At 37.8% G+C, this 23,388-nt stretch overlaps 2 protein-coding genes and 3 non-coding genes across 5 annotated transcripts; 3 read left to right on the forward strand and 2 right to left on the reverse strand.

Moving 5' to 3' along the window:
- Nucleotides 1–352: 352 nt before the first annotated feature.
- On the reverse strand, nt 353–3,420 carry LOC124541618 (putative Dol-P-Glc:Glc(2)Man(9)GlcNAc(2)-PP-Dol alpha-1,2-glucosyltransferase). Its single transcript, XM_047119541.1, has 2 exons — nt 3,225–3,420; nt 353–2,594 (listed from the first exon to the last, which is right to left on the reverse strand). Exon 2 carries the CDS (start codon nt 2,573–2,575, stop codon nt 1,130–1,132), a length of 1,446 nt encoding a protein of 481 aa, XP_046975497.1. The 5' UTR covers nt 2,576–2,594; nt 3,225–3,420; the 3' UTR covers nt 353–1,129.
- Nucleotides 3,421–3,809: 389 nt separating this feature from the next.
- Nucleotides 3,810–18,326, forward strand: LOC124541521. Its single transcript, XM_047119437.1, has 13 exons — nt 3,810–4,083; nt 4,337–4,496; nt 4,983–6,439; nt 6,767–6,885; nt 8,461–8,594; nt 10,833–10,940; nt 11,939–12,068; nt 12,711–12,849; nt 12,916–13,075; nt 14,725–14,833; nt 15,470–15,589; nt 16,107–16,318; nt 16,764–18,326. Exons 1-13 carry the CDS (start codon nt 3,923–3,925, stop codon nt 18,099–18,101), a joined length of 4,347 nt encoding a protein of 1,448 aa, XP_046975393.1. The 5' UTR covers nt 3,810–3,922; the 3' UTR covers nt 18,102–18,326.
- Nucleotides 10,151–10,232, forward strand: Trnal-aag. The gene has a single exon. It is a non-coding gene; the product is annotated as a tRNA-Leu (tRNA).
- On the reverse strand, nt 13,709–13,790 carry Trnal-aag. The gene has a single exon. It is a non-coding gene; the product is annotated as a tRNA-Leu (tRNA).
- On the forward strand, nt 15,693–15,774 carry Trnal-aag. The gene has a single exon. It is a non-coding gene; the product is annotated as a tRNA-Leu (tRNA).
- Nucleotides 18,327–23,388: the final 5,062 nt, after the last annotated feature.

Below are 23,388 nucleotides of genomic sequence, written 5' to 3' on the forward strand. Positions count from 1 at the left end.
TAAACATAGAGTATAAAGAAAAAAAAATAGATGTTATATAAAAATTCTATCAGCTTCAAGTCATTGATAAAAGCGTTATTAATCTAAGCACATGCATAATTTAAATCCATACTTATAATTTGACACATAAATAAAAAAAAATGGTAGAATTAGGTAGAATGGCGTACTGCCTTTGAGATGAGAAGGTATATTGCAGAAAAAATAGTTTTTGCACTAGTAAACGCAAGTTTTTAATGAAAATTAAATAAATATTTTGTGTACTGTCCAAAATTTGTACACTTGGACAGTTTCGACTGGCCAGCCAGTATTTACCAACCGCCAAACAAATTATTAGCGAAAATTTTTTTTTTTAATTTAGTTACGACAATATAAGACTATGCTAATTTATGGCGTATATTACACAAAATTATAGAGGAAAGAGGAGTCTTCTGAACAAATTGAAATTTGAAGTAAATAAATTAAAGATGGCGTAACTTTAGCAATATTCTTTTAAAGCTGACTCAGTTACTGAGTTTAACTCAGTTGATTACTATGTAATTTTCTCTGAACATACATTATAATAACTCTGTCACTATGTTTACAAAAATATTATCCATAAAGCTACATATATAATCAGCGATATACCTTTGGCAACATTTGTATTTATCTTCTAACATACAGACATACTCTAGTGCTTCGAGACACAATAGACAAGAGTGACCACTAATCCCTCTTCTATCGCCTATTACTATAAAATATATTTCTCATATACTAATAACAATGACATAGCAAAATTTATTTTGGGCTGAAACTACTCTGCCTTAAGCCATAAGAAAAATACCACTGCCCTCCATACATAGAATTTCACACAAAATTACAATTATTAAAGTTATTGATGTCAGGATATTTACTATATTTTTTATTTTAGTCGATATTTGAGCTCGATATTTCGACATCATCTACGAATGTCCTGTTCACGAGATTCGTAGATAATAATGTTAAACGAAATATCCAGCTCCACCAAACAAAAATAAAAAAACATGGTAAATATCCCAAAATCAATAACTTTAATAATAAAACTAACCATTATAATTTATAATCTTATATAAAATTACAATTCTTATGATTAACTATGATATCAATTAATTATTTACCATATTATTCGTTGAATATCGTTAAAATCCTTCCAAATTATTTCTTTTGTAAAGAACAAATGGAATGTAATCACATTTATCAACATATACCAGACTAGTTCCCCTATAACCATGTTAAACGATGGCCGAACGAATCTCAACCTTAAAATAACATATGGGACTAGAAAATACCTGATATCGACAAGTTTTTGTAATGCAAGTACTAAAAACAGACACACAGAATACGGTAGCAGGAACGATATGCAATTCTGATCCTTCAAATTATCATATAAATTGAACAATAAAAATATATAAGCTGGTATTGTTGCATATATTGCAAAGTCATATTTGCCAAACCAACGATTCCATATATAAAACGTATAATGACGGTTATCAGCCAACAAATACGGATGTGCTATTGTATTATAACGAACGATCAACGCAAATATGACAGCTATTAAAAGCACATACAATTTATTGTTGAAAATAAGTTTCAATGTTGAGAATGACTTTTTAATAACATATGGCAAAGCGAATACTCCGTAGAACAGCAAGAAATACAGCAATTGTGGTATATGTAGGGTCATTTTGTGAGCTTGCTTATCACCAACGACTACTGATCCGTTAACATACAAGAATGCCATGAAAGATACTAGCACACTCAGTTGCTGAATAATTATAAGCCAATCTGAGAGAGAAATAAACTTAAAGACAGTTGTAAAACATGTCGACAGATGATATTTCAAAGCAACAACAACGTCACTGATCCCATAGTATCGTTTAAGTTTAGATGCGTCAATATCACGAGCTATGACTGACCGTTTGTTCAAAGTTGTCTTCGTTAAATGACGATTACCAAACACCCTTGAGCTTCTAATCAACATTGTCAATAATCTGTGGCCTAAAACCATAGATACCCACACAACATTAGTTTGTCTCATGATAACGCTACCAATGCCGGTGATGAATATTAACCAATTACTCTTGTTTACGAAACATAACCGTGTAAAGAGTAATAGGAACAGAAGCGACAATGTATCCGTATAATACACATGGGAAAAAAAATACAAAGGTGGCAGTAACGTTAAGCTTAACGCTTGCAATACAATTTTTAACGGACTCTCATTATGACTGCCGTATATAAATTTTAACATCGAAGAGAACAAAACTAAATTAAAACATGACCCAATTAAGTTGACCAGTCTTAGATTGTAAGTCGTGCATGGAAAATACGAGCCGACGGTAGCCGCTGACACTAAATAGAGTCCTGGGAGGGTAGTTATCTTGGGATCCCAGTATGAAAAGTTTCCTTTGCAATACGCCAAGCCTTGGGGTATGTGGAATAGTTCGTCTATGACTATTTTTGATGTTTCATAAACTTTATCAAATATCAGTTTCGAGTTGTATAAATAAATGGCGATTGTTGTGATGAGCAGGAAGTTGTATTTCAGTGACATCTTCATTTTGTTGAGAGTAATTTATCTGAAATGAAAAAAAAAAGCCATTTTATAATGGTAGTTGAACTGTAACCAAACATTCATTTTGTTAACTGGAATAACAACTAGACCAATATATATAAATAAAGCAATTAAACAATTTCCAAATACAAAATATAAGCAGGGCAGAGTTATGCCTGCTGAATTTATACCGGTCATACTATTATAAAATTGAAGAAATGATTAATATAATAATATTTCTATCAAAACCAATGTCAGTGGGTAGTGGTGCCCACTTACCATTTATACAACATTATAAATTATATATGTTATACACTTACAACTAACATTATTGTTAAATCTTCTATCCAGTATTCTTCTATTTAGTAAAAAGTATTATATCTAATGAGATGCAATTATTTTCTACAGAATAATAAACTTTAATGATATTGGACACTAACTGGTATAATGTTCATCATCCATTTAAGACAGTAATGATTTGACCTAGCCCCACCATATTTTAATTACACAATTATTTTCTACTATAACTGAGTTGAAAGTATATTATGTAAAATCTTATACAAAATAATAGCACTGCATTTAAATTATAAATTGAATCTTCGATAGACTCTTACTGAGAAAAACTTGAGTTATATTATTAATGAAAAATGTTTACCTTTATTCAATTCATGTCAAGCCAAACATATGGCAAAATTATTCGTCGTTCCCTGTTAATTTCGATCAAAAATTGGTAGGTTTTTAAAACTGCCCCAATGAAATTAATTACTAAAACTGATAACAATTTATCAACAGATTGCAGGTAAATTGTGGCCGGCCGGTGGCGGCATTTTTTGACAATTCGAACAACTTAAGTCCGTAACGTCAATTAACAATGATTATACTAAATTTCTGTTTCACACTATCAATATATATGAAAACAAAGACAGGTCGTTACTTTTTTGTTTAGATATAAAAAGCATTTTTATCAATAATATTAGTTTTTTAGAATTCTATTTATAATTATAGATTATAAATTAAGAACCTTAACATTTAACTTTGTGGATATAATAAATAATTATACCTAAACTGCTACAATTACTACTGCAGTGTTATTAAAAACATGATTTTTTTCATGAATATTGGTAAAAAATTATAATGAGTATATTGCTAGTGTATATCGAGCTTTATATGTATGTATATTGGACGATGTACGTATAGGTGTTTAATTTAATCAATTTGACAATTGACAACACAATTTTTAACGGCTGGAACTTTGAAATTTCAAACAAAAATAACTATCGTAATCGAAGTCCGAAGAAGAGGAGTGTTATTGTAGTTTAATTTTAAAATGAAATGTAATTATCAGTTAAAATAATGGATGCGAATAAATTCGTCGCAAACTTAAAAGCAAATGGCGTGGAAAACGATAAATATGATTTAGCTAAATGTTATAATGAGTACAGTGAAATATTAAAAAAGTTATCTTCAAAAGATAAAAACTCGTTTTCATTAAACGTGCTGTGTACATTATGCAGGTGAATTAACTCGTAATTAAATTAATATTAGAGTATGTGTTGTTTCAATCATTTGCCTAGTTGTTTTCTCGAAATATAAATTTCTTATTTGTTCTATATAATCTAATGGGGATTTAAACGAATGAATTGTATCATAGAGTTATTTAAGATCTGAAAAACATTTCTAAGTGTTATTAAATAAAATTACTGTTAAAATATATCTTAAATGAAAAATGAAAAGTGATAATAATACGTTGTCTTCTAATTACTTCAGGAATTTAGAAAAAGTGCCCACATGGCGAGAGAGAATCGACAACAAGGAACTCTTAAGATTAACAATCGAATGTGTGAGACACACACGCACTCTGGAGGGACCGGAGCAAGTTAAGACTCTAGCTTGTGTGTACCATGTACATAAATATATTATTAAACAGGTAAACACTTTTTTTTAATTCATAAAAGGTTAGTGATGAGCAACCTGGTGGTAACTGGCCAACATTGCCCATATATATTGGTGTTCTAAGAAATATTACCCAATATATCATTTACTAACAGTTATCTGGTTTGGCTCATTAATCTATACATTATTCCAACTATAAGAGAATAAAGCTAATTTAACAACATTTGATAGCATATTGATGCAATGTCATTGATCAAGAGCTTGATTGATGTATGATATCACTGGATTTGTGAAAAAATGTCATTATGAACATACAACAACTTCTTTCACTTCTTTGTGAATCCATAGTGGTTCTAAAAGATTATTTGAGATGTCGATCAATGATACAACACTAATTGTTAATTTAAGCAACTATTTTATGTATATTTGGCTTTTCTGAGATTGGTATAAACAATACATTTTAAATAAGCAGTTGAATCTGTTTTTCTTCATTTAAAAAGTGAATGTTTCAAATTTACAGAACTCTCCTTTGCCACCGGAACTTGTATTGAAATTATCGTTCATGTCGTTTGAATATGAACATGACAGCTTACTCAAGGAATATTACAAGACGTATTGGAGCATTATAGCAGATCGACTCACTTATATAGAGAAATTGAAAACCAAAAGAATGCCAGTATCAAAATTGTTACCAAGACTGATAGATGATGTCGTGAAGGTTATTACGATATATGATACTGTCTCATTTTGTTCAAGTTTATTAGTATTCCTCGTTAAGAAACTTCATTACATCTACAGCGATTTGTCGGCAAATGATCTCAATGAAACATTCAGGAGGATATTTGAATGCATATCCAACAAAGATATCAAGCTATTTAAAAGCTTATCCGAGAAAGAGGCTCTTGATTTATACGTTAAGTTTAACGACTGCTTGTACATTATTACAGAAAATGCTTCAAAGTTACATTTTAAGGACTCTGCCTTAGATACAGTGACGAGGGTTTGTATTAGTTTACTCGGCCACAGATCTGATATATTCCACTGTTTGCAAACATACTTTTTGAATTCATTTTGTTTTATATTTAAAGAACAAACTGACGTTAACTTATTAGAAAATATTTTTAATAGTTTGTGTTTATCATGCGAAATGACTGAGAAATTAGGCTATAAACACACCATGCATGCAACATACCCATTTATAAGTCAATTACTGAGGTTATTTATTGAATATAATGTAAATAATCTTAATAAGAATAGTTTCAATGAAAGTATAATTCAAAGTAATCTAAAATTGATGACGGTTTTGTTGGAAAAGTTAAAGAATACAAACCAAATAGTGAAATGTGAGAACTGCAGTGTGAAATCTGGCTTGCACGATGGATTACGGTTGTCGTTCCTCGTGAAACATTTCATATCTATATCAATGAGCCAAAGTATACCAATGATGAATGTTTTGACCACATATTATGCATTGGTCGAACAGCAATATATAATATTAAACGAATTGAAGACGCTAGGATGTGTTAATCAAGAGAAATGCTTCAGGAAACTGCAAACTGACGTCCATAATACAGCGATAACGTTAAACAAATCCCAGTGCTACGAATACTCGATAAAGTTATTCGAGATATATCTTCGAAATGAGTTGATAAATATTAAGAGTGATGTAGAATTGAAGAACATCAGCCGAGCGCTGTACAATAAGAGTATATGTGAGCTGGAGTTTAAATCTTTTGAGGAATCTTTGAAGAACGCATACTTGAGCCTAATCTTCTCCTTACCGGAAGGTCTATGTTCGGAGAAGTTCATGAGTTTAGTGATGGATATTAAGGCGAAAGCTTTGAAGAGTGTATCGGAAGACAGCGATTGTGAAAGCAATGAATTACAAATGATGTCTGTTCTAGAAGTGTGCAAGTCGTTGTATGATGACAGCTGTTATGGGGATTTGAAGCCGTTTATTAAGAATTTAACATTCAGGTAAGCTAATACTAAGTACTATTTTTGTTTGTGCCAAAAAGGCACAGATTATTACGCCAATGTCACGTGCGATGGAGACTATGATAGAGATTGATCTGTCCGGTCGAGATTACAGGGTCAAATTAATTTTGAAGGCATAATAGTAGTAGACAGATTGGAAACCCATAACCTAAAACCGAGTATTTGCATCCCCGGAACCCTAGACGATGATCCTGTTGCTTTATTTACCAACATAACTTAAATTATTCCTGTCTTCCCTTCTCTCTCTGTCTCCACACCAAAGAGAGAGAGAGAGAACAATTTAATGTAATGTGTTCTATGTTGCAGCGCCCTCTTGAAACACGAGTTCTCGATGTACGTGAAGCTGTGGCCGTCCATCGCGCCGATCGCGGGCGTCTGGGTGTCTCTCAACGATTTGGTCAACGGCGAGCACCAGTGGGTCAAAGGTAGTTACTTAATATTAGTGCTAATGCTATTTGTTTTGCTTGTGTGACGTTAGATAACGAACAATTCTTATACGCACGCCCGCACGCAACAACGCACGCACGCACGCACGCACGCACACACTCAGCGGTATGGCTTTGTGCAAGCCCGTCTGGGTAGGTGGCGCGTTGGCGAAAGGAATGATTAATATTATTTACAGCGCTATTATCTATGGGCGGTGGTGACCACTTACCATCACGTGGTGTGTGTGCTCGTCCGCCAAACAATATCATAAAGACTAGACTAACTTTCTTGGAGTTCAAGTTTACTTCATACCAAATTTCATCAAATTCGGTTCAGCGGTTTGGCCGTGAAAGACTGACAGACAGACAGCCAAACAGAGTTACTTCACATCTATACATATAATAAAATTGGAGTGTCTTTTTTACTCTATGCCTATGTATGTATGTATAGATTGTTTACAATTTTTGTCTGTCTGTTTTGTTCCGGCTAATCTCCGAAACGGCTGGACCGATTCTGACGGGACTTTCACTGGCAGATAACTGATATAATAACTAAGGCTACAATAATTTATTTTTGTTAAATTCAAATGCTTATAAGGTCGCGGGTACAGCTAGTCTATTAATAAGACTAGATATCTTTGTCACATTACAACGAAATGGCAGGTTAACAGTTTTTTTATTGAAATAATATGTTACATATAACCTTGGTTCTAATGGAGTCGGGTCGCAGATTTGATTCCCGAGCGACGTCTTGGTAGAGACGGCGACATCGGACGATCTTGATGGCTGTCTGTTTGTCACGCGATATTAATTAATAGTGTCATTTGAAACGCTTTAGTTTATTTATTTAACTAAACGTTAAATATCGAATTTTAATAATATTTATTCGTATACATTTGCACTTTCGCATGCATAATATTACTAAATAGCCAGAGTCGGATTTAAAGGTCTGGAGGCCCCCGGGCCACAAAGCAGTGGGGGCCCTAGACAAACACAAGCGTGAACAACTTAATAATTATATTATCATGAATTAATTACTTTTTCATTTAAATCACTAAGCTATGATTTATTTACTTGTATCGTTAACTTTTAAAATATTAAATAATAACATTATTATAATTTGACTATATCTCGGTATTTGTTAACTTGCTGAAAACTGTGGCCCCCACTGATGTGGAGGCCCCAGGGCAGTTGCCTCGGCTCCCCTTCCCTAAATGCGACCCTGTAATAAAAGTAAAGTAAAGTAAAGTAACAGCCTGTACATTTCCCACTGCTGAGATAAGGCCTCCTCTTCCATTAAGGAGAGGGTTTGGAACATATTCCACCACGCTGTTCCAATGCGGGTTGGTGGAATGCACATGTGGCGGAATTTCAATGAAATTGGACACATGCAGGTTTCCTCACGATGTTTTCCTTCACCGCTAAGCACGAGATGAATTATAAACACAAATTAAGCACATGAATCAGCGGTGCTTGCCTGGGTTTGAACCCGCAACCATCGGTTAAGATGCACGCGTTCTAACCACTGGGCCATCTCGACTCTCAGGCCCTGTAATAGCTGGCTATAATTTCCAGCTGAGGACAAAGAAGCGCTGCGGTGGTCACTGCTGGAGGTGGTGCTGGAGACGCCGGCGGCCGTGCGCTGCGTGCACCACGCGCGCTACCGCCAGCTCGCCGCACACCTGCTGGCGCGCTACGACCACCAGATGGTGAGCGCCGCACCTCATACATCGTACTATACGACACAACTAAGATGTAGCATCGGAAAATACAATGGAAGGAAAATAAAACCGACTTACACAACCAATAGATATAGCTCCCTATCGCGCCACTCGACGCTATTCGTCGCTATAGATTCACGCGTCAGAGAAAGCAATGTCAATCGACGCGTCAAATTGACGAATATATTGGGTCATATGATGTTACAAGTTGTTACGTTTGTGTAAAGATCATATTCGCATGAGAAATAAATATTGATAATTTGGTATAGCGTACTCAATTCGGATGTGATCGGTTTTACGAATTTTGTAGATACTACATCTGAGTTGTGTCGTACTATACATTGAATACATAAATCCTGTTACTCGACTGCAGAGTCAGTAACTCCTTTGTGGGGCAATGTATACGGTTTTACAACAGGATCCCAGAAAGCGTTCAAAATGCTCTGTTGACAAATTAAAAAAAAATTTTTAAGGAACGCGTGTGTGCAAAAGGTTACTATACAATTAATGAGTTTATGATCGATAGCACACCTTGAGAATGAAACGATGGCTATTTCTTTTCATATTAAATTGTGTTTATAATATATGAGACAAAAAAAAACCCGCTGATTTTCTTTCGCCGGTTCTTCTCAGGTCGGGTTGTTTTCTTTTCCGTACCGGTGGTAGTGTTTCAATTGACCATCAATAAGAAAGTGTAATGCTTCTATATTGAATAAAGTTATTTGAGTTTGAAATAAATATTGGACAACATAACATACATTACTCCGATCCCAATGTAAGCAGCTAACGCACTTGTGTTGTGGAAAATTAGAAGTAACGACACCACAAACACCCAGACTCGAGACAACATAGGGAACTAATGAATGGAGGTCGTCAAATATTACTAGCTATAGTAAATATAGTTTTAAGTGTTACTAGCGCCTGTAGTGTAATAAGTAGTATGTAAGTCAGATGGCGTATAAATATTAAGATCGTTGCACTAATTAGTCAGTAATAAATCATCTTCTACCAAATACACTCGTTACAATAACATAAGTCCCCTCACGCCGCCCTGGCTTCGTACGGGTGCAATACTGATACTAATATACTATAGTTGTTTATTTACGACATCACATTAGATACTCCTAAAATTATGAGTGTTTCTTTACTATATTGTCCATGTATTATATAGAAAAACCTTCCTCTCAAATCTATTAAAAAAAAACCGCATCAAAATCCATTGTGTAATAAAAAGATCTCATACATAGGGACAGACAGCGGTAAGCGACTTTGTTTTATACTGTGTAATGATAAACTCTTAATAGTTTACAATATAGCTGAGTTATTAGGAAATCCTACGTAATACGTGAATCTAATTGTTTAACATTTTTTCAACACAGTTCGAAGAAAAGCTTTTGTTTCTATTTATATCGAAAGTGGACCGAACCGCTCGTATAACGCTGTGCTTTTAGAAAACTGTTGAATGATAATGTTAAATTTTGTAATAATTATTTTTAGCTATATATTTTTGAAGTATGTGTATATTTTTATCATTGTATTAATAAGGTAGCGTGGCCGAGCGGTCTAAGGCGCTGGTTTAAGGCACCAGTCTCTTCGGAGGCGTGGGTTCGAATCCCACCGCTGCCAATTAATTTTTTTTCCATATATCTTTATATACAAACTATGTTTGAATAGTAATGTTACCTTATTGTATTAAATGTAAAGCTGTTCCAATGCGGGTTGGTGGAATACAAATGTGGCAGAATATTTATGAAATTTGACAAATACAGGTTTCCTCACGATATTCCCTTGCATACGTGATTGCCTGGGTTTGAAGCCGCAATCATTGTTTAAAATGAACGCGATCCAACCACTGGTCCATATTACCAAAAAGGGGGTGATGCCAGAGGAAGGTTTATATGTATTACATTTAATAATAATAATAAATAACTTTATTGCACACATAATACAATCAAAGAAAATCACACAGATACAGCAAGAAGCAAACTTAACACTAACATACAAAGCGTGCAAAGGGCGGTCTTATCACTGAACGGTGATCTCTACCAGACGACCCTAAAGAAAGAAGCTTGCAAACTCAACATTTTATAGTAAAGGTCGTGAATTTCAATCATCCAGCTGAAAAATAAATGTTCGGTCTTTAAACTAAAAGTTAAACAGACTCGTGTGAAGTGTCGAGATGTAGGTAGTATTATATGTAACCTTTTCTTGTGCTTTTTTTTTCAGACCCAAACCTTCCAGGAGACGATAGCGCACGCGGCGCTGATGTGCCTGCAGTCGGAGTACGACCTCGCGGACGCCAGCCAGAAGTACGGCTGGAAGGTGCCCGAGAATGTAAGCCCACACAGGCATAGAGCACTCAGTTCATTTTGATACTTGAAGTTGTAATGTTGTATATATTCTATCGCCTTAGTAATTAGTATTGGTGTGTTCCGGTTTAAATAAATAAATATGAGACAACATCACAAACATTGTAAGTAGCTAAAGCACTTGTGTTGTGCAAAATCAGAAGTAACGATACCACAAACACCCAGGCCCAAGACAACATAGATAACTAATGATAATCTACATTGACTCAGCCGGGAATCGAACCCGGGACCTCGGAGTGGCGTACCCATGAAAACCGGTGTACACACCACTCGACCACGGAGGTCGTCAAGGTTCAACGTACAAAGGAATAAATAAAATTAATATTGGACAACATTACATACATTACTCTGATCCCAGTGTAAGTAGCTAAAGCACTTGTGTTGTGGAAAACCAGAAGTAACGAAGGTACCACAAACACCCAGACCCAAGACAACATAGGGAACTGTTTCTATAATGACTCGGCCGGGACCTCGTCAATAGGCTATTTGACAATGCGAAAAATAAATCGTGAATTATTGTAATCAGTGTATATTATGAGTTTGAAAATTGTTATTTACTAACGAAACTTGAAAATAATACTTAATTTATTTAAAAATCCATAAATAAAAATACAAATTTTCAAACGTTTGTCACGTGACACAAAACGCTCCTGATTGGCCGGGCGTATGATGTAGTCACTTTCTTGTAAACTTTGCTTTTTTACTATATGTACCATAAATTAAAATACAGCAAAGTGACGTCACCGACCCCGTTGCAGCGCCAAATTGTCCAAGTAGCGTTTTTACGCGCTACTTAAATATGGAATTTTTAATATGATATTTTTAGGCAAATATGTACTAGAAATAAAAAATTCAACTTTTGTTGGGTTCCTTAACTTGTACTAAATAATTTAAAATGGATTTTAAAAACCAGTCAAGTAGCCTATTGGAGTATTCCATTCACAAATGGTGTTGTGCCTGCAGACGCTGGATCCGGAGCAGGCTGAAGTGTCACGCACGCTGGAGCACGAGTATCGCGCCGTCTCGCTCGCACGCCGCGCCGCCGCCACACTGCGTCACGCGCTGGCCCACGCGCCGCCCCGGGAACGCGCGGGTACGGCACTAATCTCACACAGTATTCTGAATGCGAGAGTTACTCGGTGCCTGTCTGGTGCTCTTGAGCTACTGAACTGATTTTGATGAAATCGAAGTCTGATTACATAGGCCTTCATATGCCTTACACCTACAGTAACTGTAGAACGTGAGTGTAGCTGTAGTTGACAACGAGTTATTTTTGTAACGGTTCCAATGTAAACTTACAACAGCAATAATTAGTTATAGTACGACACAACTTAGATGTCGCATCGGCAAAATTCGTAAAACCGATCACACCCGAATTGAGTACGCTATCCCAAATTATCAATATTTATTTCTCATGCGAATATGATCTTTACACAAACGTAATAACTTGTAATATCATATGACGTAATATATTCGTCAATTTGACGCGTCGATTTACACGCACTTGCTTTCTCTGACGCGTGAATCTATAGCGACGAATAGCGTCGAGTGGCGCGATAGGGAGCCATTTCTATTGGTCGTGTAAATCGTCAGTAATCGTTTTTATTTTCATTCCATTGCATTTTCCAATGCTACGTCTATTTTGTGTCGTATTATACTAGATTTCATTTCCAATTCCGAAATTGAAACTAATAAATATATCCCTTATAAAGTGAAATGTAATAATGTTTTTCAGAGACGTCAGCCTCTCTCATCCGGCACGGGCTTAAGCTGTTCGAGGTGTCCACGCAGCAGCTGCTGTACCAGCGGCACCTGGCCGAAGGGCTGCAGCTGGCGCGCGCGTGCTGCCACCTGGCCGAGCTCATCGGCGACGAGTGAGCCAAACTCCACTGCTAATTTACTATATCAGCAGTCGAGCGTACTAACGCGCGCGTCCGCAGGGCGGCGCTGGTGCGCGGCGCGGGACATCTCCTACACGCGGCGCTCGCACGGAGCCCGCCCCTCGACGCGCTGGCGAGGCGGGCCGCGCCCCTCGCCGCCGGCCTGGTGGGCGACGCGCGCACCGTGGACACTGCAATCGCCTTCCTCTGCGAGCTTGCGGTGCGTGCGATACAAAGTGCCGATGTTTGGGGGGGGGGGGATTGGTTAGATCAGAATGCGTCGTTGCGTGTGTTGATACTGGAAACTTTTAAAACCGATCTATTACTGAGATTCTATCGAAAGAAATATCAATAACTTTACTGCCGATACTCTTTGTAGATTTGAGTTTTTGAACCGGTGTTACCTTTACGTTAAAGCCAATATTATAGAGTGACGTTTTGAAGGAGCTCCTTATCGCCTATAGAATAGATTGTATAGGCGATAACGAGCTTTTTATATAGACTGAGTTAGTCCCTACCGACTCTCGAGCTAAGGCTAGCTTCAAGATTATGTAAAAACTATGGTAGATAATTTTACAATTTTTTTTATACATTACCTGATAAACTACCAACAGTAAAACTATGACATTTGTACAGTTAGAATAAGAAAACCTTCGTCAGTTTTCAAATTCATTCCTTTATCAAGGCTTAAACTCTTAGTACGTTTTGAAACTAAACATCGAATAATTGCAACGCAATATGTCATTCATCAGTAAAACAGATTATCGCTCACACTGAGCACGCGAAAATAGATCTTAAGGTGACGAACCTTATCTTACCCCGATTGTATATAAAAATATGTGCAAAACATATCTGGCAGCGGTGGGATTCGAACCCACGCCTCCGAAGAGACTGGTGCCTTAAACCAGCGCCTTAGACCGCTCGGCCACGCTACCGATGCGTGCAAGTTCTGTAAATTGGAATTGGTTGTGGTCGAGTTTTGAAGAAAGAAAGTGCTATAGTATCACTCATTCGATTCTAATTGTGGTACCACAGCGTAAAGGATAAGTTAGTCAGTGTATTCATAAGCATTTGAGAGATAACTTCTTAATAGTATATTGTTCAATTTAAGAAGGACAGATGAACAATTATGTAATATATACTTGTTCATCTGTCCTTCTTAAATTGAACATTAAAATATTAATAGTTTTATGATACTAAAATGATTGCTCAAAAAAATCCAGATATACTTTCTTAAAGTAGGCTCCTATGGGTCGATTAGAATCGTCCTATTGTAAGATTAAATCGAGTATAATGTTGTAATTAGGATCTTTAGTTGGATCTGGACTAAGTCATCTAGTTTCAAGGTCAACATTTTCGTATAACCTCGGTCCAGGCGTTGGAATATACTGTAACTCCTAGGCGTCCCCCGTATGAGCGGGAGAGGTCGGGCTTAGGTGTCCTCTTATGTACCCCCTGGTAACGATTGACATAAATTGAGTACTTTTTTCTCAACAACAATAATAACAAAAGCCTGCACTGCTGGGCTAAAGGCCCCCTCTTCTTTTTGAGAAGAAGGTTTGGAACATATTCCACCACGCTGTTCCAATGCGGGTTGGTGGAATACACATGTGGCAGAATTTCTATGAAATTTGTCACATGCAGGTTTCCTCACGATGTTTTCCTTCACCGCTGAGCACGAGATGAATTATAAAGACAAATTAAGCACATGAATCAGCGGTGCTCGCCTGGGTTCGAACCCGCAATCATCGGTTAAGATGCACGCGTTCTAACCACTGGGCCATTTCGACTTTTTTCTCATTTACATATAATATAAGGCGATATAAGAATTAAAATTTTTACAATGTGAGTGTGGGCGGGGTGTTGCAGATGTACACGAGTCGCGGCGGGCGGGGCGCGCGGGGCGCGGCGGCGCGCTTGTTGCGCGCTGCGCAGGCGCACGCTCTACGCGCGCATGCGCAGTACGCCGACGCCAACCGTGAGACACTTGTGTTTAGCTTCATTGGGGACTAGCTTATATGGCCACATATAGAGCCTGCTAGATTTACTGTGTGGTAAAGTTGTGGGGGCAGTTGGTCTGGGTACGACCCATCCATAATATATGCAACCGCTATATAGTGAAATTTTGTGCTACTGTGTACCGGTTTGAAGAGTGAGTGAGCCAGTGTGTCTATAGATGATGGCGCGTTGACGATATAAGGATTTATAATCTTATAGTAACATAGCAAGTGCATGTTTGACAAGGTGGTTCATTTCAGTTCAACTACAGATATATCATTACATAAATATAGGCATAGTGCCGGCTTTGGGGAGATTCAAGCGCCAAATTTGAGGGCCGAGATGTTGATTTTCCTGCCTCCCATCCTACATACACTTAATACACTATGCAAATCATGAAATGCTCACTATATACGAAAAAAGGTGGTCTCATATTTTTTTAAGAGCCTTTGACCTTCCCAGTCTGATCCTGGTCCTAAAAGGTACCAACTGCCAGTCCAGTCCAGGACGCCTAAACATCTAAGGATGGCGTTGAGATTACACCAATATTTTTGCACTCATCTACTTATATTTTAGTATCTCGTATGTACTATTAAATACTTAAAACAATTTTCAGTTCAACTGTCCATGGGTCGCCTGATGGAGGCTCAGGCGCTGCTCTGTCCCGACTCGGGCCTGAGTAAGCTCAGTGCGGTTAACGGGTTGCAGCGACATTACCTCGCTGCCTCTAACAATTGTGAGTATATTTTATTATTATCTGACGAAAAAAGATAATATAATGATTTGGTTTAAAGACAACTCATTTGAGTTAGTTCAAATATATGCGTCGTGCACGCATGGGTAGCGTGGCCGAGCGGTCTAAGGCGCTGGTTTAAGGCACCAGTCTTTTCGGAGGCGTGGGTTCGAATCCCACCGCTGCCAGATATGTTTTGCAATTACTTTTTATACTGTTGCATTTATTTGTTTATAATTTTTGGTACATTTTTATATATTTTTGTAGTGTGATTAAAGAATCAATATACAACAATATATACTTAAATTCTCAATTAGTAATTCCAGATTTTTTTAGTAGTGTTTCACTGATCACGTAAACTATACTCTCGATCCTGATCCGATCACAGGCGAAAGATAAAGTCTATTTACTGTTCAGAGTACACGTGCAGGGTGAATACTATAACTTTGCCTATCGAATGTTGCGGACGAGGGATATCGCTCGCCGCTCGACCTGACTCACCTCACGATATCATGTGCAGCGGCGCGCTGGGCCGAGCGGCGCGCGTGGGCGCTGGCGGCGGGCGGCGCGCTGGGCGGCGCCAGCGAGCGCGCGGGGCGGGCGGCGCGCGCGCTGCGCCTGCTGCGCCGCGCCGCCGCCGCCGCCGCGCCCGCGCTGCCGCGCTGCTCGGCGCTGCGCGCGGCGCGCCTCTACGCGCTGTGCACCGACACCGCGCGCGCCGACGACGCGCAGGTGCCGTCCCCACTCTCCCAGATTTTTTTTTTTTTTTATTTAAAATACAACATCCACAGGCTCGCAGATGCCCGTGCCTTTTTTTATATTTTACATTCAATTACATTTTGGCGTTTTATATTTATACTAAACATCAGCAGATCTTCGCTGGAAATCATTTTTGTCGTCTTCTTGGGAGACGTGACCCACAATGATTTTTTTTTTATTTATTATTAAATAATATATACAGTATATGTGTTCGAATTACTACAATCCAGCGGGTCCTGGTCTGCGTTTGATCAGAGAGAGCACGGCCTCGGCGACTCTGATGTCGCTCCTAGATTATTTTTTGGACTTTTGATACGCCCTCGCAATCGATTTCCGGATTACGTTGATCGACCTCACCCAGTTACCCCTATACGGAGAAATAATGTTTTAATAAATGTAAACAATACACTGTCGCCAGGTTAAAATCGACAACCGTATCAAGTACATCCTGGGGCTGCGCTCGTCGGGCGACGTGTCGCTGGCGCGCGCGGCGTCCCCCAAGCGCGCGCAGCTGTCGCCGGCGCGGCCGCCCGAGAGCATGCTGGGCAGCGCCCTGCCGCGCGCGCGCCTGAGCCCGTCGCTGGCGTGCGTCGCCGCGCCCACTTTCCGCGTACCGGCGCCGCTGCGCCACACACGCGCCTGCGCCTGCGCCGCGTGCGCGCTGCCCGACTGCGCCGTCATGGCAAGTCTCGTGTGCGCGCTCGAGGCCTCCGTGTACTACCGCGCCAAGGACTTCGATATCGCGCGGAGCTACTTCGACGGCGCCGCGGAGGCCCTCGGCCTGGCTGAGATTAAGTTGGGGCACATCTTCGACAGCTACCGGGAGAGGTACGACGATCCGGTCGTCCAGATAACGAGGGATATCGCCGAGAGCGACTTCCGGGAAGTGCGGCTCGAGTTCCTGATCGAGTTGTGTCTCTTCGAGCTGTCGCGCGGGGAGGTCGGAAGGTCGGACGACACGCTGGTGAGGATCCACGAGCTCGTGGCGGAGGATAAAAATATTGACGGCTACCTGCTGAGCGAGATCTCGAATCTCATGGTCGCGTCGGCGCGGCTGAGGGAGAGCGCCAGGGCGCCCAAGGAGACGGGCCTGGAGACCGAGCTGGAGAGCCTCAGACTGAGCCCCGTGGTGCTCACGGAGCCGCAGACGACGCCGGAGACGAAAAACGCCATCCCGAAGCCGAGCGCGGCAGTCGTAGTCACAGCGGAGGAGATACCAAAGAGGCGCAAAGTCATCAAGCTGAACTTTGACGACGCGACCGCGGACGAGAGCGCGGAGAAGGCGAGGCCCAAAAAGCATCAGTTCAAAATCCCGGTCCCGGTGACGTCCAAGCCAGTTTTGGAGAAGATGACCCCGAGACCGACCCGGTCGAAACCGGAGATAGTGATACAGCAGCCGTCGGTTGACCAATCGCTCAACGTGTTCACACCGAAGGCGGAGGAGAATGGGGAGTTTTTCACGCCCTGTCAGTCGACGCCGGCCGAACAGTTCTTCACTCCGATGACCTCAATAAAAACATACTCGAAACGTGTCGTTAAAAATTTGGAAGCTGAGTTTTCGACGCCGAAGGGCAAAGAGAATTCACAGGAGACAAAACTGCGCTCGAGATCAAAGGTCGAAACGGGGTCAGTCCAGGGTATAAAGGACAAGAGGACGCTGAAGAGGGCGACCAGTCCTGGGAAACTACCGCAGGAGAAACCAGCGACACGCTCGAGGAGAATACGACAGCCAGTGATGGCGGATGACAAGAAATGAGGGCGTTTGTTATTATTTGAATATTAATATTCGAATTTTACTGCCAAACAGTCCTAAATAATATATGTTTAGTTTAATACAACACTATTACCCTTAATACTTGTATTCAATTGAATTTTATTGCCAAAGTTTCGATAGCGAATCCATAACACATAGACTACGACCAGCCTTAAATATACTATAGATTTTGTCTTGTTTCTTTACTATATTGTCCATGTTATATACAAAAATCTTCCTCTCGAATCACTCTATCTATTTAAAAAACCGCATCAAAATCCGTTGCGTAATTTCAAAGATCTAAGCATACATAGGGACAGACAATGGTAACCGACTTTGTTTTGGAGCTCTCCATCATTTTGTGTTGATTCAATTTAGCAGTTTCTTTGGTTTGACTTTTCTCAGTCTGAACAGATTTAATTATTAAAATAAATACATAAATTTTAGTGAAATCTTGCTCAACCCAATATGTAATGCGAAACTTTAGATGTAAATATATTTGTTATTGAAAATTATTGTTATAGAAAAAGATTATCAAACACGCGTCATGTAGTCTCCGTTAAGGCCGTTCTGGAGGCAATCAGGCCTGTGACGATGCCAGTCCTGGCAGTCATAACCACTGTGGCCTCGTAATTGGCCTATCATGAGTGGTCTTCAGCCATATTCGACATTTTATAGCAATTTCAAATCGACAACAGTTCGGCTGCGCCGTTGGGAGCTTAGCGATGAATAATGAACTTATGTTAATGACTTATTTATAACGGAAAGCGTTTTGTAATAAATGTATTTAGTGTAATTTTTGTTTCATTTTATAAATATAAATATTGGACAACATCACATACTCTCTGATCCCAATGTGAGTAGCTCAAGCACTTGTGTTGTGGAAAATCAGAAGTAACAATACAAACACTCAGACCCAAGACTACAGAAAAGTAATGAACTTTCTTTCCATAGACTCGGCCGGGAATCGAACCCGGGACCTCTGAATGAAAACCGGTGTACACACTACTCGACCACGGAGGTCGTTTTATGAATTTACTGGCTCAATTTTATTTTCAGTTCGTAAAGTAACATGCGCCTTAAAGTCTACGTTATTTTGTAATCTATGAATAGAAAGTGTTGTATAATATTTCTGCTGCTGCAACATGTGTTTGTGTCCTAAAACTGCTAACGTTAGTGAAACAAAGTCAGTACAAAGGTTGTACTACAGACCATAACTCAGCATATTCGGTAGATATATTAAAATGAATTATTATTTATTTTTAGTAACTTAGGACGCAGCTAAGTTTATGTATTATATTTTAAATACGAGAAAAACTAGAGTAGTTGTTACGTTTACAATAATTATAGGCTTTTTTTAATTCAGTTAGTTGGCGCCACTCTTTTTAAATCTCTCACAATGGATTAAAAAATATAAAATAACATAAACAATGATTAGATATAAGAATTATAATATATTTTTATATAATTAATAAAACCAATAAGGTGAACTATAAAATAAGAAATGACCACAAATAAAATACTTAATTTTAGATTGAACTCAGGGCAGCTATTGTGATATATGTATTAAATCTTTTATGTACGTGATTATATTGATATTGTTGATTCATTCTGTAACCTGTAGCCGTGTTTTAAGTATTTAAGTACGTAAGTTTTATCAATGATTATTCATAGTTTTTTACTATATATTTCTCAAATTACCACTAATGATTATCTCAACTGATTACGTGCGGCGATTTATTCGCGACGAACGACATAATCTCACGCGGAGAGAGCAAATGTCATGTATTTTTTGTTTGATTGACGAGTTGGTTCCAGTAGTCGTTCTTTTGATAACACATAAGTCTCCTTGGATCGAATAAGAGTTAATATTCTTTAATTAGTTCTTATTTAAGTATGTGTTACGAGAGTAACCTTAGCCTTCAATACGGTGTTACGACATTTGATTCTATGTCATAATTTATATCACATTATTATTGCATATTATTAATATAGCAGGAGCTATTGAATTTACTTTATTATATACAATTATTATTGTAATTAATTGATCAATAATTTGTAAAACTGTAATTAATATTATTTTATATGGCATAGCATTTAATACGGGCATGTAACACTATTTCTTATTTTAAATATGATTGAGCTGTCATTATAAAACAATAGGACGATAGCGTGGCATTGTAACAAAAGATAGAGAGATTGGAGCATCATTGTAAAACGATAATATTATTTTGGCCATCCCGAACTACTTAAATTACATATGTTATTGTTCGATTTTCTAACAGTACTTGAAAATCGCATCAAATGTTAATTATTTATTCTTGTACATATTGTGAGATAACATTTAATTTAGTAATTTTGATTTCATTCTAATATTACAACTTCTATCGATATGCAACTTTCATTATTGCTTCGACGGACGGACTGTAACTTACACATGTTGCATTATTTAAGATAGGTTGGAGATATTTATACCTATCTCTTTATTGAGATAAATTGCTTAATTTATTTCTAAGTTAGAACAGCTAGTCTTGAATAATATTAAATAATCAAAGTATTATTTAAACGAAGCCAACGGGATCAAGCACTTATTATAGACAATAAAAAAACGCTTTTTTTAATTATGAGGGTCTTTCAAAGAGAATCTCTAATCTCATTAGGATAAGGGCAGTCATATAACAGGAATTATCATGGTCGAATTCGAATATCACCCACAGGGCCACACTCATCGTATGAGTGGCGTTTCCCTGAACTGTTAAAACGTATCGTAGATTCAACATCCTAGAAAATCATGTTTGTAGACAAAATTGTTTAAAATATATGACATTAAAACATTCTTGGGTTATCGTTTTTGTCCTTTTGATACAATGACGAAGCTAGGTGAGGAGGGGCCCCGGTGCATAGAAAAAGAATCGGGCCCTCACCCCGTTTCTCATTCCTCTTTAACTAACAATTTTAGCCTTTAAAATTATAGATACCAAATAAGAATTCTTGTGCGTATGGTCGTGATTTTGTAACTTGAGAAGCTTAAGCTTTCATTTAGAGGGCCCCCTTTCGGGGCCTTGGTGCACTTCACTACCTGGCCCTACGATAGCTCCTCCACTGCTTTTGAACTAAGTCTTATCAAGTCTCCTTATTTTGTGTCGCACCACACTAGACGGGCAGCTTTACACAATAAAACCACAATACATTTATAAATAATTTTATTTTAAATAGAACATCTACATGATAATACTTAACACATTAATTACGACGCGAGCGACACGACTTCGGTGCGATCCGGACACGATACGACTGCACAGCACCGCGACAGCCGACAGACAAACAGCAAAACATTGTATTTACTCATTGTTCACGTGATATTGACAAGCGTTACTTATGGAAATCTAAATAACATAATATCTAACATATGGAAACAGGATTGAAAGCTTCAAATTATATGTTTATTTTAAGCGTGGTATTACTGTCACACTCAGTTCATATGTTCTTTCTTAGAGACCATTACTAGATCATATCCCTTGAAGTTAAGTAAAGCGACAAGATCATATAACTTTCAAAGTGATGACTTCATATGGGAGTAAGAAGGGCCGTTACGTAACGCGTTACAGGGCCAGTCTGCCTGGCTTCTTCTCTTACGCATAAGGCAGGCAGGCTCCATCTCTCAAGAAGTTATCACTTCTGTTAAGCGTCTCGAGAGGCTCAAGTATATTTTTTAATAATTCATTTTTACATTAATGTACCATAGATAAATAAGTAGCTGTGACATACCATCAAAGTTCAAATTACTAATAAAACAAAAAAAACATCACTTAAATAACTATACATAAATAGTTTCATTGTATGTAAATTATCTTGTAAACTTTAAAGATGTTTCAAGCTGTAATATAATCATTAAGGCATTTAATTACAGTCAATTATTAATTCTGAGTGCAACAATAACACAAATAACAATAACATCTGAAAATCACAAATGGGCGACAGAGCCCGGCTCGTCACGGCGATACGATTTCCAAACATTCGACATTACATTCGTATAATTTATTATTATTTTACAAATATCTATATACAATAATTATATAATCTTATTACATAGAATCTCAAACTCGTATTAATCAAGATAATTTTTACAAAATGAGAAAAAAGACAGCGAGAATCGTTTCGAATTGGAAAAAGTACGATTAAACATCAAACCTTATGTGTATAATTAGATTTATTTATTTTTAAATATGTACAAGATGCATGAACGTGTCACCCGATGGTAAGTGGTGACCATCGCCCAACATTTGCCATTGTAACACTGGCTCACCTTGAACCAAACGAAACAATGTTGCCGTTTGTAATAATTACATGATACGTCTATTTATAAATAACTTTACGAGATTTCGCCAAGGGTTTAATTACAAATAAGTGCTTACAGAAACCCTACTGTTAGTATATATATATATATATATATATCATATTATATACATCAAAATATTACCCGCCTGTTTCGCTGGGCATAAATATAAAAACAGGGGGATTAATGGAAATCAAAAAACAAATCGTCGATAAGCATTTGAGGACGATCGCGATGATTGGTCAGACTTGATTCTGTTACAAAAATTAGACCAGTGGAATCGGCGTGCATATCTGAGATTATTTATTATAATACATTGTAATTTAGAAATATCAGCATATATTAACTGCGACCAATTCCAAACGAGTTCTAATGACTCCTCATCGATAGGACCTCGGTTACGACCTGACTTTATTTTATTACAGAGCACGCCTCATTGAGGACGCGCCAATATTATGAGAGGCAAAGAAATCTGTAGACATCGCAGACAGGAAACCGGTGACTTTTCTCGTCATACTTTTCACAGATAACTAAGCTGCGACAAGTGTCAATCATAACTCCTTTTCAGTCTAACTTAGACTGGAAAAGAGTTGACTAAAATCTACAGTCAGCCAACTAATATGTTTAGTTAAATATAATCTTTAAAGGAATATTTCACTATTTTCTCCGAACTGATACTTCTCAATTTTACATTACATATAATATATTTACTAATTATAGTGTTATATACATTTAAACATCTAATTATATAATTCTGTATACATAGCTTATCAATGAAATATACCCAAAGCAGCTGCATTTGTGACCTACAGCCAAACATACACAGGGCAGTGGTTTTCATTGAAAAGCTCTTATTTATTTGCCTCGCTTGTTTCTTTATATAAAAATTATTTATATATATATTATATATAACTTCATATCTCACAGTATTATATATTTACAAAGTATCCAAAT

The sequence above is a fragment of the Vanessa cardui genome, chromosome 28, assembly GCF_905220365.1.
Source record: "Vanessa cardui chromosome 28, ilVanCard2.1, whole genome shotgun sequence".
NCBI classification, from domain to species: Eukaryota; Metazoa; Arthropoda; class Insecta; order Lepidoptera; family Nymphalidae; genus Vanessa; species Vanessa cardui.

Coding starts and splice junctions, on each gene's coding strand:
- LOC124541618 (XM_047119541.1), bottom strand. CDS start 2,575: ATGAAGATGTCACTGAAATACAACTTCCTGCTCATCACAACAATCGCC.
- LOC124541521 (XM_047119437.1), top strand. CDS start 3,923: ATGGATGCGAATAAATTCGTCGCAAACTTAAAAGCAAATGGCGTGGAA. Junction 6,440..6,766: donor ATTAAGAATTTAACATTCAG/GTAAGCTAATAC, acceptor TCTATGTTGCAG/CGCCCTCTTGAAACACGAGT. Junction 12,850..12,915: donor GCCGAGCTCATCGGCGACGA/GTGAGCCAAACT, acceptor GCGCGTCCGCAG/GGCGGCGCTGGTGCGCGGCG.